Source organism: Thunnus thynnus, chromosome 23 (genome assembly GCF_963924715.1).
Source record: "Thunnus thynnus chromosome 23, fThuThy2.1, whole genome shotgun sequence".
NCBI lineage: Eukaryota > Metazoa > Chordata > Actinopteri > Scombriformes > Scombridae > Thunnus > Thunnus thynnus.
In genome coordinates this window covers 11941116-11956798 of record NC_089539.1, presented here as the reverse complement: position 1 = coordinate 11956798, position 15683 = coordinate 11941116, and the positions used below count along the sequence as shown (strand labels likewise).

The 15683-nt window shown below is 39.1% G+C and overlaps 1 protein-coding gene across 5 annotated transcripts in view; it reads right to left on the bottom strand.

The window, feature by feature from the left end:
* Positions 1–716: 716 nt before the first annotated feature.
* The window catches only part of nrcama (neuronal cell adhesion molecule a), a 64964-nt gene continuing 49997 nt past the window's right edge, over positions 717–15683 (bottom strand). For 2 of the 5 annotated variants that reach the window (XM_067581583.1, XM_067581584.1), the window contains 11 exons: positions 15337–15534; positions 15178–15248; positions 14572–14797; positions 14009–14124; positions 10974–11184; positions 9698–9820; positions 9277–9462; positions 8996–9028; positions 6293–6424; positions 6116–6194; positions 717–4470 (listed from right to left, as the gene is read on the bottom strand). In XM_067581583.1, coding sequence (XP_067437684.1) covers positions 4236–4470; positions 6116–6194; positions 6293–6424; positions 8996–9028; positions 9277–9462; positions 9698–9820; positions 10974–11184; positions 14009–14124; positions 14572–14797; positions 15178–15248; positions 15337–15534 — 1610 coding nt within the window. In that variant the 3' untranslated portion in view covers positions 717–4235. Of the gene's footprint in view, positions 4471–6115; positions 6195–6292; positions 6425–6943; positions 7100–7306; positions 7430–8317; positions 8399–8995; positions 9029–9276; positions 9463–9697; positions 9821–10973; positions 11185–14008; positions 14125–14571; positions 14798–15177; positions 15249–15336; positions 15535–15683 lie in introns of all 5 variants that reach the window. The other 3 variants (XM_067581585.1, XM_067581587.1, XM_067581586.1) reach the window with 2 other exon arrangements.

Genomic DNA, 15683 nt, shown 5'->3' with positions numbered 1-15683 from the left:
ATGAAATCTTTTGACGTGCCATTATTTTTTTTTCTTTTCTTTCTAGAAACTGTGCTCAGCAAGGAGGAATCATTTTAAGAATAGTATTAGATTATTTTAACATCTATTATGACCAATCAAGTACAAATATTACCACAAATCATACCCAGACACACACAGGATTTAATAGGAATATTAAAATAGTTTGAGCTCAGGCAAATACAGCAGGACTACAAAATAATAAAGTTCATTGTCCACATTTTGCAACCATGTGCTGTGCATAATAAATGACCTTCAGATCAATTATTAATGACAGATTCCACACACAAGTTACAATACCATGAGATGTATAAAAAAAATGAAATACATGATTTGATCCTTTACAGTGTGACTGTTTTTGGAATAGATGCTTGAAGGCAGGTTGCAGGATGATCATTTTAAATTGCAGGTGTCATATACTGTATTTTTTTTAGGTGGATATATTCCTCTGAAAGGAGACATTACCAGTGAAACTCTCCCAGTATGAGAATTAAAAAACAGACAGACTGACATGCATGCACACACCAGATGTATGTTAATCTTTCCGAGGATTAACTTTGAGGTTTATCTCTGTGAGCTATTTGCCAAATAAGAAAATACTCTAACATCATTCTCATTTTTGTACACCGGGTGGCGCTACATACCCACATATACTTTTGCATGTTGCACTGCATGCATGAAAGAAAAACAGTGCCGTCTTGAAATCCTGAAACCAACATTTATTTGATTTTTTTTTTAAACTTCATTTAAAATACAAAATATTTTGCAATATTATATTGTAGAGTAAACCATTTTTGACAGCCTTTCATGCTTCTCATGTAGCATCAACATTAACCAGAATGTCATATTATATCATATCATATACTGTATATCCTATGTTCACCAGTCACTAGAACGTTGTTTCCACACTCCAATGTGCCAGTCTGCATATCTGTCTATGCCGGCCATCCTTCTGTATACTCCAAATTACAGTTTTGTTTTGTTTTTGTTTTTTTTTAACTGCACACTTAAAAAGGATGTGTCATTTTCAGTAGATGTCTGGTTTAGGACAATGCACATTAGTATACTTTCCTGTTGTCCTTAACTAGATGTGTCTCAAATGATACATCCTGTTAAAGCCTGTGCTTTTTATAAAAAATACAGAAAAGGTGCATGAACTGTCAGAGACAGAAACAATACAGGTGTCACAAGAGCTCAGTCACAAGTTAAATAATCTCCTTTGATACCTGATAGCCTAAACATTTGAGCTAGCAAATTCACCTGACAGGTTCAAAAAAAATATTAAAAAGAAATAAAATAAAAACGTCACAGCAAATAAAAAGAGTGAAAACTGTAAATAGTCTCATCTCACACAATACCATTATGCCCCCACCTACCCATAATTCAGCAGGGTTGATTGAGGTCAGGCTCTCACCTCCGACCTCAACATGTCTACGCTCAATTCAAGCCATTATTTACAAAAAAAAAATTACTACAAAAATATCTACACATGGAAAGCTTGACACATTGCAACCTAAAAACTTGATGCAAGTTATGATAAACCTAAGACATGGAAATGTTCTCTTGAAAAAAAAAAAAAAAAGTCTCCTGTTGAGAGTAGACTGCTCGACACACATCAGAATTACAGACTGTTATCCATGGAAATAGAAAGCGATAGTATACACCACGCACGCTTTAACACAGAAGCATGCATGTGCTGCACACATACACACACACACACACACACGCACTCACACACTCATGCACCCAAACATTCACACACAAGCTTCATTCATTTACAGTAATATAAAACTCACTGAGTGCTTGCTGTACACACTTTGCGCTCTGAGTTACAGCAGAACGTGACAACATACACAGATATAAGGTTAAATGCATAAACCAAAGTCACCAGTGTGTATACCACTTGCAGTGAAACAAGCAATATTTTCATTCACATAAACAGATAAATCCACTTGTTTCCACATTCAGTATCATTACGAATATTTCCGACCCCTTCATTTCAGCTCTTTAAGTGCTACCAGTAACAGTAAGTCCCATAACTGTCTAGACCAGAGAGTGAGTCCGGTTTCCGTTGGCAGTTACCTGGCGAGTAGGTTGGCAGTAGTTTAGTGCTGCTACAGTGAGCAGCGGCTCCTCCTCAGCATGAATGAGTTTGGAAGAGAGTATTTCAAATGAATACATAAGACATGACATCTCATGAGGCTCTGTCCTCAGGTTTCCAACACATTTTCCTTTTTTTTAATATTCCACAATATTTCCTTAAATTCTTAGCTGGATTGTATGATGTGGCGGTCAATGTTTATGTACCTTATGGGCTGGTGATAGCTGGGTAATATGATTGTCAACAAGGTCTATAGCTGAAAATGATTCCTCACAACTGATGCTGATGTCAGTGGGTGAACAATTTTGAAAAGGTCTTTTTGAGTTTCCTTTTCTGAGACTTTTAAGCCCCTTTTCAACCCAAAAATAAGACACAATGAGGCTATTTAGAGTCAATAAGCTCACATGGATGTTTTACGAAACTTAGTGACCATATAGCTCACAATAGGGAGTCTTACAGTACTTTAAATGTACCTTTATGAACACATATTCAAACATCAGCAGAAACCTCGAGAGCTTAAACGTTTAGTGTTTTTTTAATACTCATGTATCCTTTACACTTCTTATTAGCGTAAAGTGGGATAGTATTCTGTGTGTACTGTATTAATGGACTATGTGAACTACACTGTCTGCCCCGTCAATGAAGAGGGATGTAATTATATGGATTGAAGTCACTGTTCTCTACAAAGGCACTAGAAACCGTGCTGAGAGGTTCTTGATCATAAATATCCAGAAACTGTAGTATGTGCCCTGTTCATGTGCATTAATTGTATGCAACTGCATCCATTCTCTGTTCTGCCATTATACACTGCAGGTAAGTGGAAATGCTATTGGAAACAATGTTGGGGTTGGGTTTGGTTAGTTCTGGACGCAGTGACAATACCACAATGATCTAAAAGACAGGCTTGCACAGGGGCCACGATTTGGGGGCGGAAGCACTTGACAATGACACTGGATCAATCACACTTCCACTTGTGTTCAGTTAGTGCTCGGTAACAAGAAGCATAGGCTCGGTGTTAAGAAACAGATTGGGAAGAGAAAAAATGCAAGCAAAGAACAAGCTGGAGAAAACATGAGGCTAAAAACAGGCCGATTCAAATCAGTGTGGGAATTCTGGCTGGCTGGTGTGATAAAGGAGTGACCGAACGCTGAGTTCAAAGTGTTTCTTGCCGGGTTTCCAATAACTACAAATGGACATCCCTGACCTAAAATAGTCAATATAGCTTTCTTAATCTATTACATATGTACAAACAGTTCATTTGTCTCAAAAAGACATATGCTAGCTTCTACTTTGAGTCACACATTTCACAGCAGTGTCCACAAAGACATTGCTGCTATTTTTTTTCTCTATATATCATACGCCATATAACACTTTCTGACCACTGAAAAAGAAAAAGGAAAATGGCATACCCAGTTGCTAGTAGGCGTGCACCATACAGTATACAGTCTCAAAATGCAGCTCACCTCTGCAACAAATAGCAAATCTGACGATGGTACAATGCTTACAATGATTTACTCCATGCAGATGTTTATGAATGTGACTCAATGCATATTTGCCTGCCTGCGGGTCATGTACTTTGATAAAATATATATTTGGATACATTATGTTTTGTATAGAAATGTTTGCAAAGGATATCAAATGGCACTAACACACATAAACTTAGCCACACTCTGCTCTGCTCAGTCTGAGTGGTAAAACTTCTGGTACATTCCTTCTGCTTTTCTATATTGCTTCCTCTCTTCTTCCCTCTTCTCAGAGTCCTCACATCCCTCGTTTAACACCTTCTTGCAGTGGTTGTGGGGGATGTGGTGTCCGTCTTTGCCATGTTGAGTGTTTGTGTGTTGATCTGGAGGAGGTCACAGTGTGACAAGGGGCTAAGGGGAGGGGGGGGGGGTGTCAGGGCGGCGGGTGTGGAGATGAGGGCGTGTCAGCAGTCTTGGTGACAGGTAGCCATGGCGATGGCCACCTAAGTGACAGCCACCATGGTAAAGTAAGGTGTCCGTAACAACTGTCACCTTAGCAACTGTCACCACAGAGATGGGCCCCCATGGTCACATTTGCCAAGGTGACAAGGAGTGGCCATAGCAACCCGTTGCAGCCAGGCCGTGGCCCTTTGTTAGACAAATGAGTTCATGGCATTAACAGGTGATGGGGCCTCTGAACTCTCGTTGCCTTCGTGTGTGTCTTTCTCCTTCTTGCCGCTGTACTGACCGATGAAGGACCCGTCCTCATTGAACTGTCCGTCCCCGCCCTCCCCGTAGTCCACCAGGCTGTCGTCACTCTCGTCACGGCGCACCGTCCCATTGGACGGTGTCCGGCTGCCCTTCAGCGGCTTGTGGTCCTCTGTGTCACTATAAGGGGAGGAGAAGATTGGCGGAAAGGTTATTCAGAAAATACTTTATTCAGTTTGTTAAACTTCCTCTGCAGTGGTCAGAAACCCTAGGGCCACAAAAAGGACAGACTCTTAGTAATCTGGCTTTTCCACTGCACAAGTGTAGCCTACTGCTTATACTAGTCTGGATAAGGTGCACTACAAATGTGTTGGTAGGGCCCCTGTGGCCTTGGCAGCATCATCATCTTGACACACACATATATAAAGCTGCTCACTATATAATGCACAATAACAATGGAAAGCCTGGTACATTATACTTCATGGTACTTATCCAGTGGAGCAGCTCAGGTACACCTATAGCACATAATTATCTATAGTGTTAGTGCTGTGGTGGTTTAAGCCAGTCACTAACCTTGCAAAGATTCAGTGTTAGTGACCACTGCTAAAGGAGAGTTTGTAAATGCGTGCTGCTCAGGCCTTTGCAATATTGCAATTTCTGAAATGACTTCAGTCAATATGCTTTCACTTTTCATGCATTAATCAAAAATGCAAACAAACAGTCCCATTTTCCAAAGATAAAGCCTGTTACCATTTACCTCCTATCTGCCCTTTCTCTACTTTGCAAGCTCTACAGTCCAGGTCATACATTACAACTGTACTTTCAAGCTCAATGCATTTGTGTTTAAAAGGAAAAAAATGAAGGAAGCCAGAGTAGAGTTAGAAGCAGTTATTTTTAGTTTTAAATTTTAGTGATAATGTTGTATCTGTGGTTATGGTGTTGACTATATTGAGTATGATGACACAGCAAGTCGGATCAGTTGATGTGCGTTTTTTCACCAGTGCCTTTCATTTCACTTAAGTCAGAAACATAGCAAACACAAACCTTTAGTCAGCCTGAGATGTACTATATATACACTAAAAGTTGTGTGAATTGCATGCTTGTTTAACCACATCTCATCTTACCTCTCTATAGACCTAAACCCCCCCAAAAAACAAAGATAAAAATGGAGTACACATGAAAAACAATTCATGAGCCACAATGGGTGTATTCTACTATGCACTTCTTGTTTCAGACACAGACAAAACAAAGCATGCATATGGAAACATTTAAAGCACGATGACATTCACACATTGAGTTAAAAAAAAAAACATCACAGCAACAACATTATTTCAACTTTTAGTCCTCTAAATTCCTGAGAAGCCTTAGTCATAAAATCTTCGGTATGAGGTGAAAAGGTGAAAACGGGATGAAAAAACTAAAACAATGTCACCTCAATGGCATTTTCAAAACTTTTTTTTGTTAATAAGCATACAATTTGTGACTTAACAGGAGATGAGATTATTTGTTAAAATGGATGAATTGTGTATTGTAGAAAGCTTTTGTTGATTAGATGGGCAGTTTGCAGATGAGTTGGTCATTATAAGGGTCAACACAAAGTAGTGTGGATTTTGCCTTGCCTCTATGGAGTGTTTGGTAATGGAGTCTGGTGGGGAGAGTGTCTCTGCAGCCTCGCAAAATGTTCTACATACAGACAGTCAAGTCAGGACACAATGAGTGGAAAAGAAGAAAAAAAAAAAAAAAAAAAAAAATCACACACTATGTCATGCTCCTATCTCAGACATGTTAGACTTCTGACTGATGAATGCTGTGTTTTCTCTCTCACCTGTATTCTCCAAATGTCCCATCATCCTCCTTCATTGGCTGGATCTCTGGGTCTTGGTGAGCATCTTCTTTCTCTTTCACTATAGATTACAATGGTTTTCTTTTTTAAATTTCCATCCATCCATGTCAGTAACCTTGAAATAACAGTATATACTAATACTGATAATGTGTGCATTACCTGGATATTTGCCACCCTTGTTCCTCTTGATGAAGCACACTATGAGGAGGACCAAGATGAGGAGAGCTATGGCACACATCAGGCCAATAAACCAGCCCTGGGTGGCGATGTCTACCTGCCGGCTGGGTACAGCTGGACACACACACACACACACATACACACACATACACACACACACACACACACAACATACCGAGAAAGAGGTCAGGAGAGAAAGATGGAGACAGGATAAGCGTAATGGTTGGTCCAAATCTCATTACATGCTGCTAAAATGGTGAAATCTGTATTCTTCATGCCGAGAAACACTGAGGGCAGCAGAGATTAACAGAGGCTGTAAACACTGAAATTGAATTTTAAAATGGATTAATATGTAATGATTGTGCAGGCACAAGAAATACAACAAAAAGACAGAAAAACAAAAACCACAACAGTAAAATAATGGACCTTTTAGTAATGATTTTACATGACATGCATCAGACCAACTTGATGGTAACTTCTGACATGCTTGGACACTAACTAGGAAACTATGCTACTGTATATTCATGTCTGAATGTTACACTGCATCTCTAATGAGACAGTACAGATGGCGAATGGAAAAAAACGAGACAAAAAAAATACAAAGACCATCTATCCTGAGGCATGCCGCCTCACCTGGCACTGTAACCAACACTTCGTCTGTGCTGTGGACTGTCGGATCAGCCGGGTCTCTAGCTACCACACGCACCCTATAGGATGTCCCCGGCTTTAAACCTTTTATCATATGCGAGTGAGAACCATTTACCAACTCCTTTTTCCAGTCCTCTTTACCTGAAATCGGAGTTATGGATGGAGAGGAATGAGATTCAGGGGAAAAGGGGTTTTGGGAAAAATAATTACTTGGATGATGATATTTTAACACTAGTTTTGAAGGTTACAAAAGAGATGATGTATATTTTGAGGGTTTAAAACATTTGAAATAGTATATAGTAGTAGCACTATAGTACATATGACTACAAATACAAAGTGAAGCCTTACTGTTTTCTACAATATATTCCACATATACATTCTTATGGTGTCCAAAGTATTCCCAATTGATCACTGCACCGTCTTCTGATACAGATGTGTTAACCGTTCCAAACGCAGGGCCTACAGGAGGCACTGAGCATACAGAAGAAAGAAAAATGTTTTTTTTAATTCAAATTTTTTTTTACAAAATTTTACAAAGCAAATTACATTTCTTAACCAATTAAAACACCTTAATATAGAATAAAAACCTTTCAAATATTGCAAAGGAGCTAAAGTACAAGAGCTAATAGAATTTTATAAAAATAAACATCTCTGTGATAATATTTCAGTGTGTCGGATAAAGCTGGTGTCTAACAGTGTCTACAACTCACTCTATTGAATTTTGGATTAAATACTGAACACATAGGGTCAGGGCAAAAAAAAAAAACGAAAACATTTCACCAGCTACTGTGACTTGAGGTCTTCCAGCAGTCAAATTCAAGTCAAGAACGAACAAGAACCTTCATATCTGTTCAACCAGTTAGAGGATGGTAGAAAAACAGCAGGTCAGAGCCTACATTTTCCAGGATTTGGCTTTTGGCTGCTTGCTGACTGTCTCAACTAGCATGAAAGTTTAAGAACACGTTCACACTATACATTACAGGGCCACACAGTTTTTGGTTACATGACAAAAGAACTTTCAGTGTGTAGTGTCAAATCCTGCCACAACAAAGAAAACATATTGGTTACATTCACTGCCACAAAAATTTCCATCTCAGTAAGGATTTACAGTGCCAATTAGGTGACCGAAATCCAAGAGAAATCAACTTTTCTTGAAGTAAAAATATGCAAACATACTATACTTCAATACCATCATCTTAAGAAAGCCAGAGGCATAGAGTAGCATGTGATGTTGTTACCTTAGTAACGATTTTCTAATTTTTAAGACCTTCTTTGACGCTAGATTTACATATTTGCTGAGATGGACCATTTTTGCAGTACTGAGTTCTTGATAGAGCATTAGGGAGGTATTAGGGACACAGGGAGTGCTTGTACCCTTGTGAAACGGGGGATGCGGAGACTGAGTGATGGGGGAGGTTGTGTGAGGGGGCTCTGTGGGGCCTGAAAGAATATGGACAAGAGTGAGACAACACACATACACAGCACTATAGACAACATACAGTAAAAACAGCTGCAGAGCCAATGTTTACAGAGAAAGTTGCCCCCAACATGCTGGGTTAAAACTGATTGCAATGCCTCTCAATCCTTTTTCTATTGACCAACTCTGAGTCCCAGCACTTCAGCATGCATATTATGTAGTTCAAATCAAATTCCACTTAATTTATACACATGATCCATCAGTCTAAAGCATCAGCAGATAAACAAAATGAATTAGTACTGAACTGAAACACATTCACAAGCATCATGCATGAGGCTTCTAATGAAAACATGTCCATTTGAAGCATAGCTAATTTTAATACATTAAAATTTTTAGATTATGCAGCCTATTCTATCAGAATAGGACACAAGCCTGATTGCTTGTGGATGCCATGGAAGTCTGTTACCTATTTATCCACATGGGGAGTTTTCAGACATGCTAACTTAGTAACATGCAGGGATAATACTAGAAAAAAAAGACAAAATCTATGCTAAGTTCTGTTTCTAATATCTGATGGTATGAGCAACATGCAGGTACTTCCATTGGCAAACTTGGGTTACCTTTGCCCGTCTCTACAGGGGGTTGAGTACGAGCTTCAGAGAGAAAAAAAGAGAAAGAGATAGAGGGGATATAAGAGGTTGAGTGGAGAATGCAGAAGGGCCGCATGGTTGTAATTTTCAGCTCACAGGGATCCCCTAATATCTGTCAGGGTACTGTGATTCTGACCCTTGCACTCCTTATTTTCATTGCTTTAAAGTTTCTGATATAAGACTTTGACCTTTTCTTCCTATTTACCTGTATGGATAAAGCTAAACTGTAAGTTAATGTACACAGAACTCACCTGTGTCCATGACTGTAAAAGCCTCTTCTGTGACGATGGGGCCAGAGCCTTTGGTTGTCTTTGCACTTAAATAAAACTTGTACAGCATGCTGGAGTTCAGGTTGCCCAGGGTAATGGTGGTCTCATTGCCGAGAAAGGTCATGACCTTGACTGGTCCCAGTTCAGTGGTGGTGTTCACTGCAGAGACTGGGAAAAAAGAGAAAAGGTGAATGATTAAAAAAGAAAAAGAGGATGAAGAGGATGTTGAAAAGGAGTTATATGTGGAAACTGAAAGGAGAAATAGTTGAAGTTAGGAAGAGGGATATCATGTTTTATGAGAAAACTCATCATGCAAAACATAGTTTTTCCTATGCACAAATGCCACACAGACAACTCCGTGGAGAACACAACAGGCAGTCTGTGAAGCAGCTGGTAAGTCTACCTGGTTGGTATTTTAATGTGTATCCAGCGAGGCGTCCATTGACCCTCAGTGGTGCGCCCCATTCCAGAGTGAGGGAGTCCAAACTAGGATTGATGACGCTCAGAAAAGCAGGAGGCCCTGGGACTGAAAACAAAACCAGAGCCAAAGTCAACAATGGGGACGTGGCACACAAACCATTCACTGGATAGAGATAGGGCTTCTACACATCATTGTTAGGGTGTTCAATGAGTTTTCAGGGATTTAACTAGACGGTCACTAAAGTAGATGGTTGCAAGGGGGTTACCAGGCTAGGGCATTACAAGGTGGTTGCTGGATTGTAGCTGCCTGTTTGCTAAGTTGTTTAGGATGCTTTCTTTGGATGCTCTGAGTGGTTGCTAGGATAGCTTAGGTAGTGGCTAGGGTGATTCTGGGCAGTTCTGAGCGAGTACTGCTAGCGTGTTGTCACAGAAGTAGCACTAATAGGAGAAGCAATCATAGTTGTTAGGTGGTATTCTTCAGGAGGTTAGAGAACAAAGTAGGATGAAGCTTGATTTACACACGTGTGGGCAAATACAGCATTCATACACAGCATTTGCAAAGACTCCACGGCAGTTCTCCACATATATACTATGTGTGTATCACTGTGCATGCATGATTGTCTATTCAATGGTCCTATGTGTACGGCAACAGTTCATTAATGGAACCCGAAAGACCTTTACCTTAGTTTTAACAGTTTCAGCAGATTTAACCCATCCATCTAATCTATAGAGTACTCCCTAGACAGTCTTTATTCCTTCCAAAACCTGAACAACAAAATTCCTTTCCTTACATGTATTTTGATATGGATGGTTTTCTTGATATTAACTCAATGAACTCACACACTCAAGGACATCTACTTCAGAGCTCTTCTGAACTCAATGAACCCATATTCTAATAGTCACAAAGTCAGGACTCCTTAACACACAATATGATTACATGATGTCTAATATGATTAATATGACATAAAAGTTAAGTTCATAATGACAATGTTAATAATGAAAATAAATTCTATAAGAAGAAAGTGTGGTAACCCATTTAACATTTGGGGGTAGTTTTAAACTTTAAGTATGACAAAGTTGTATAATTTGGGGTTTAGTGGGTGTAGGCATGTCACTCAACCCATTTCTTTGTAATGAAAAAGAAAACCCAGCTTTATTGCAAATTATCCGAAAACCTGTGCTAGAGTTGTGGGAAGATTATTTTGGCTGAAAGTTAGGCCTGCAGGACAACCATGTCAGATAACTTCATCCTTACACACCTCCCTCAGGTGTCTCAAATTTCTTGCCAGGGCTAGGGGGTCCTTCTGCTTTGCTATTAAGGACCTTGACGAAGAGGTTGTAGAGGCTGTACGGCTGGAGGCCTGGCAGACGTCCCTCGCTGCGGTTCCCAGTGAACGTCAAAACCTGCTCCTCCTCCTCTGTCTCCTCTGTTTCTGTCTCCTGCAAGCCCCGCTCGCGACGGTAGTACACCTACGGGAAACACACCAGGAGTTGATGTTTATCTGTCTCATACACCCATTGGCCACTTCATTGGGTACACCTGTACAATGTAAGGCTATCCGATTCAACAGCTCTCTCATTCATTCTACTTGTATGAAAAACAGACTTTCAGTTTTTGACTTTTCAGCACAACAAAGAATTTGCATTTTCTAGAAACTTAAGTTGTACAAAATGTTTTGCTACTTGGTTTGTATGAGGGAAAATACTGTTTAAATAGTCTTAAGACTGGTTATCTGCCCTTCTTGTATTTGCAGTTATAAGACTCTTGGGTGTCTTTTTCATTTCTTTAATTTTATTCACTCATAATTACATTTTGACTAGAATACTGTGTACTTAAGATTGCTAAAAGTCTGAGCTCTACATATTAGGTTGGCAACAACATTATCCTACAGTAGAGATACATTTGACATGTGTGGCAATGTCACTCTGACTTCTATCTTCACAGTGCAGCAGGAATGAGGGACTACAGGGGAGGAACTCTGGATAAAACACTGTGTTTCAATTCAGTAACTGGGAATCTTGCTTTATAAAATACCCCCCTACAAAGTCACACACAATGGGACAAACATGCAAAAATTCATGAAGAAAACTCAGCATCGACTGTTGAACACAAGTTTTTTCTCTTCCAACAACTGCAATTCAACACACATCCTTCAGCACAGATTTTACAGAGTGAACGAAAGCATGGCCTACATATACACACCCCAAAATGGCCGACTCTTTGTCAATTATCCAATGAGGAGTAGACACATAGCAGGCCAACCTCTAAGGAAGTTCTCCCTCCCAACACAGATGCCAAAATAAACCAACTGGTGTTTTATGTCTTCCCTTTTCATTGAATTTATGCATTCTCTCATCTGAGCAGCTAAATTAGAGTTGTTGTTGTCATTTCATAGTTATTTTTATTTCTTGTATGTTTCTGGTTGTATTTATAGTGTGTATTATATAGCCTCTTGATTTGAACTTTTGTTTTGACATTTCTGAGTTGGACATACAACATTCTGAGAGGTGGGCATGTATGTGTCTACTCCTCATTGGATAACTGATAATAATAATAATAATAATAATAATAATAATAATAATAATAATAATAATAATAATAATAATAATAATAATAATAATAACTTTATTTGTAGAGCACTTTTGATACAAAGAAAAATGCCGCTCAAAGTGCTTCATAACAAATTAAAAAATTGAAAAATTATTACATTACATGCACCAAGTGCTTCACGTCAAGAAAGACATAAAAGACATAAAATGAACATAAAAACATGTAAATGTACATAAGAGGGAAAATAAAACCCTTTTGGTAATGTTAAACATAAGATAAAATAAAGTGAAAATACAATACACAGAATGTGTACTTCAGTGGTGGTAATTTGACACTAAATAAGCGAAAACTCAAAGTATTTTGCCATGTGTAACATAAGATGGAAGATAAAACCCACTGACATAAAATAGAATACATAATATTAATAATAATAATAATAATAATAATAATAATAATAAAGTTAAAACAGGATACATAGAAAGTATAAAATCAAATAAAATTAAGCATTTCAAAAGAAATGCAGTAGTGCATAAGTGTGAAGCTAACTGAGAGAAAAGCTAGTTAAAGGCTAAAGTGAAGTTTTTAGCTTTCTTCTAAAAATATTTAGTGAACTGGCTTCCCTGATATCTATCAGTGGTGTTTTCCATAGTTTTGGGGCATAATTGACAAAGGCTGCATCCCCGATTTTCTTTTAGCTGTTGCTGGGAACCTCTAATAAACCAGCAGCAGATGATTGCAGTGTTCTTTAAGGCAAATAGTTAACAAGGGAGTTAGCAATGTAGCTAGGTCCTAGCCAATTAAGGTACGTGAGGAGGAGGAACTTAAAATCAATTCTAAATGTCACAGGAAGTCAGTGCAGAGCAGCTTAAGTAGACTAATGTGTCCTCTCCTCTTGGTTCTGGTTAATAGCCAAGCTGCAGAGTTTTGAATGAGCTGGAGTCTCTCTGTGTTTTTTTTCAGGAGGCCAGTAAAAAGTGCACTACAGTGATCTCGTGAGCTCGAATTGAAGGCATGAATCAGTTTTTCTGCATCTTTTTGATTTATAAGTCGTGATACTTTAGCTATGTTTCTAAGGTGGAAAAATTATGTTTTGTCATCTTGTTAATGTGGGACCTGGAGCTTAGATCTGAGTCTGAGACAACACCAAGACTTGTAACCTCAGATTTAATCCAGGGAGTTAATTTCCCCAGATTATTAAACAGCATTTCTCTTTTTGTTTTGGGGCCAACTAGAAGGATTTCAGTTTTGTCCTCATTTAACTTTAAAAAATGATTGCTCATCCATTCATTTATTGCCAGAAGACAGGTAGTAATGGAGTTTATAGCTGCAGCATCATTTGGTTCAGTGGAGATATACAGTTGTGCTCTCTGATGATGTTACCAAGTGGCAGCATGTATAGTGAGAATAATAATTGATCAAGACAGCTCGCTTGTAGAACCCCAAAGCAGTTGTCATGTTGCTCAGACACATGATCCCCAAGACTGACCTAAAACTTTCTCCCTTTAAATAAAGATACAGAATCGGCCATCTTGTAGTGTGTATATATAGGCTGTGCTTTCACTCCTTCTGTAAAAAACACTGATGAAGACTACAAGCTGAAATGTGGGGGTTGAAGAGAAAGTGCTGCTGAGTTATCTTTCATATATAGCGTGAAAGTGCACAAGCTGTAAAATGCAAAAATCATACAGAATTATAGTGTGCGAACAACTTTTGTAATAGAAATAACCATGTGCCAAAACATACCTTGTATCCCTGTAGTTTTCCTCTGACCGTGGTGGGAGACACAGGCTCCCACTGAACTTCTGCTAGCGTGCTGTTGCGAACCGTGACCTGCACACTTTCGGGAGCAGACAAAGGAGCTGCAGAGCAATGAGGAAGAGAAAGAGTTAGTCAAGATCTAGTTTCAAGTCACTGCTGTGATGGAGTGCTGTCTTCCCAAACTACAAAATCTACACAAACAGTAGTATCATCATGTGAAACTACAAATTTACCTCTGCCTCTGCCAAATTTACCTCTGTTCATGAAAATATTTTTAGATGACTAAAAAGGATCAGATTCAGTAGTCGAAAATGGAAAATGTGGACTTTCACGCCTCTCAGAAAACACAACGGCAAAACATGTTGACTGAACCCTCATACAATACATACAAATGCAGAATTCTCTCTCATTTGCTTTATCTGCATCATCTTTCACATTCATCATTTGTCTGTTTCATGAGTGAGACCATGAGTGACCAAGTGTTTTAAAATATATTTTTTACAAAACAAAAATGTAAATCAAAAAAGTAAATAAAATAGTTCACTCACAATCCTCTCCAGAGTATCCAATCACCACTTCAGACTCTGGGCCGTTGCCGTAATCGTTCAAAGCTTGAACCTTGATCTCGTAGGGCACGTAGGTGGCAGTTCCAGTCACGACACACTGGGAAACGTTGGCCACGGTCCTTGAAGACCACTCATGATCCACATCCTTCTGTCTCCACTGCACTTTGTACTCCAAACCAGGCCCATTGGCTTGAAATCCTGTCAGTGGCTAACAAGAGTTTCTTTTTAAATTTCCTCTGTTGCTGAAAAATAAAACTGCAGTATTCTGACTTTGCCGTGGTGAATGAAAATACTCCAGCCCAAAAAGTTCACTCCAGCACAAAAAGCTAGGGTTAGGGATAATTTGGAGTATCTTAATCCAAACTTTAGCAATTATACTGATGGGTGTATCATATACAGGCATCAGACTCTGCAGTATATTCTATCCACAATACAAGGGACATTTTTTATTTAAAACCCTGCCAGATGGCTGAAAGAACAAAAGTAACAATTACATGCAGTCCATGTGCTGATAACATCATGCACAGAAACTAGAATTAGGCTCATAGTTAACCCAGATTTCCAATCAAAGAATCAAAGATGGCTTACTGTCCAGGAGATGACCAAGTTGTCAGGCTCTGTTCCCTCTCCTTGCACATCTGATGGACTTTCATCAGGAGCTGGGAAAAGGAAAGAATCAATCAGTGTTTTGAATATTTGCGGTAAATTTCTATAGTTTTTTTCTGGGGGGTTAACCATGACCATTACCTGCAGGATTGGTTCTGTATTGGCGTGATGGCTGGCTAGGCTGGCTGTGGCCCACCTGATTCTCAGCCAGCACTCTGAAGGAGTAGTAGACGTATGGGGAGAGATTCAGCTGTGCTGTGGTGCTTGTACCATCAACCTCTGTTAGGTTGACCCAAACACCTGGCTGGTGTAGCAGATCCTCATATTGGATCAGAAACCCTGAGAAAGATAAGGGAAACGATGATTCCAGGTTTAAGACTTTGTTGTAGAGTAAACTTTGATTCAAAGAAACAGGGCAAACATTTTCTACTTATGATTTATGTCATTGTCAGGTAGTTCAAAGCTGTCTGTGTGCATTTAGCTTTGCT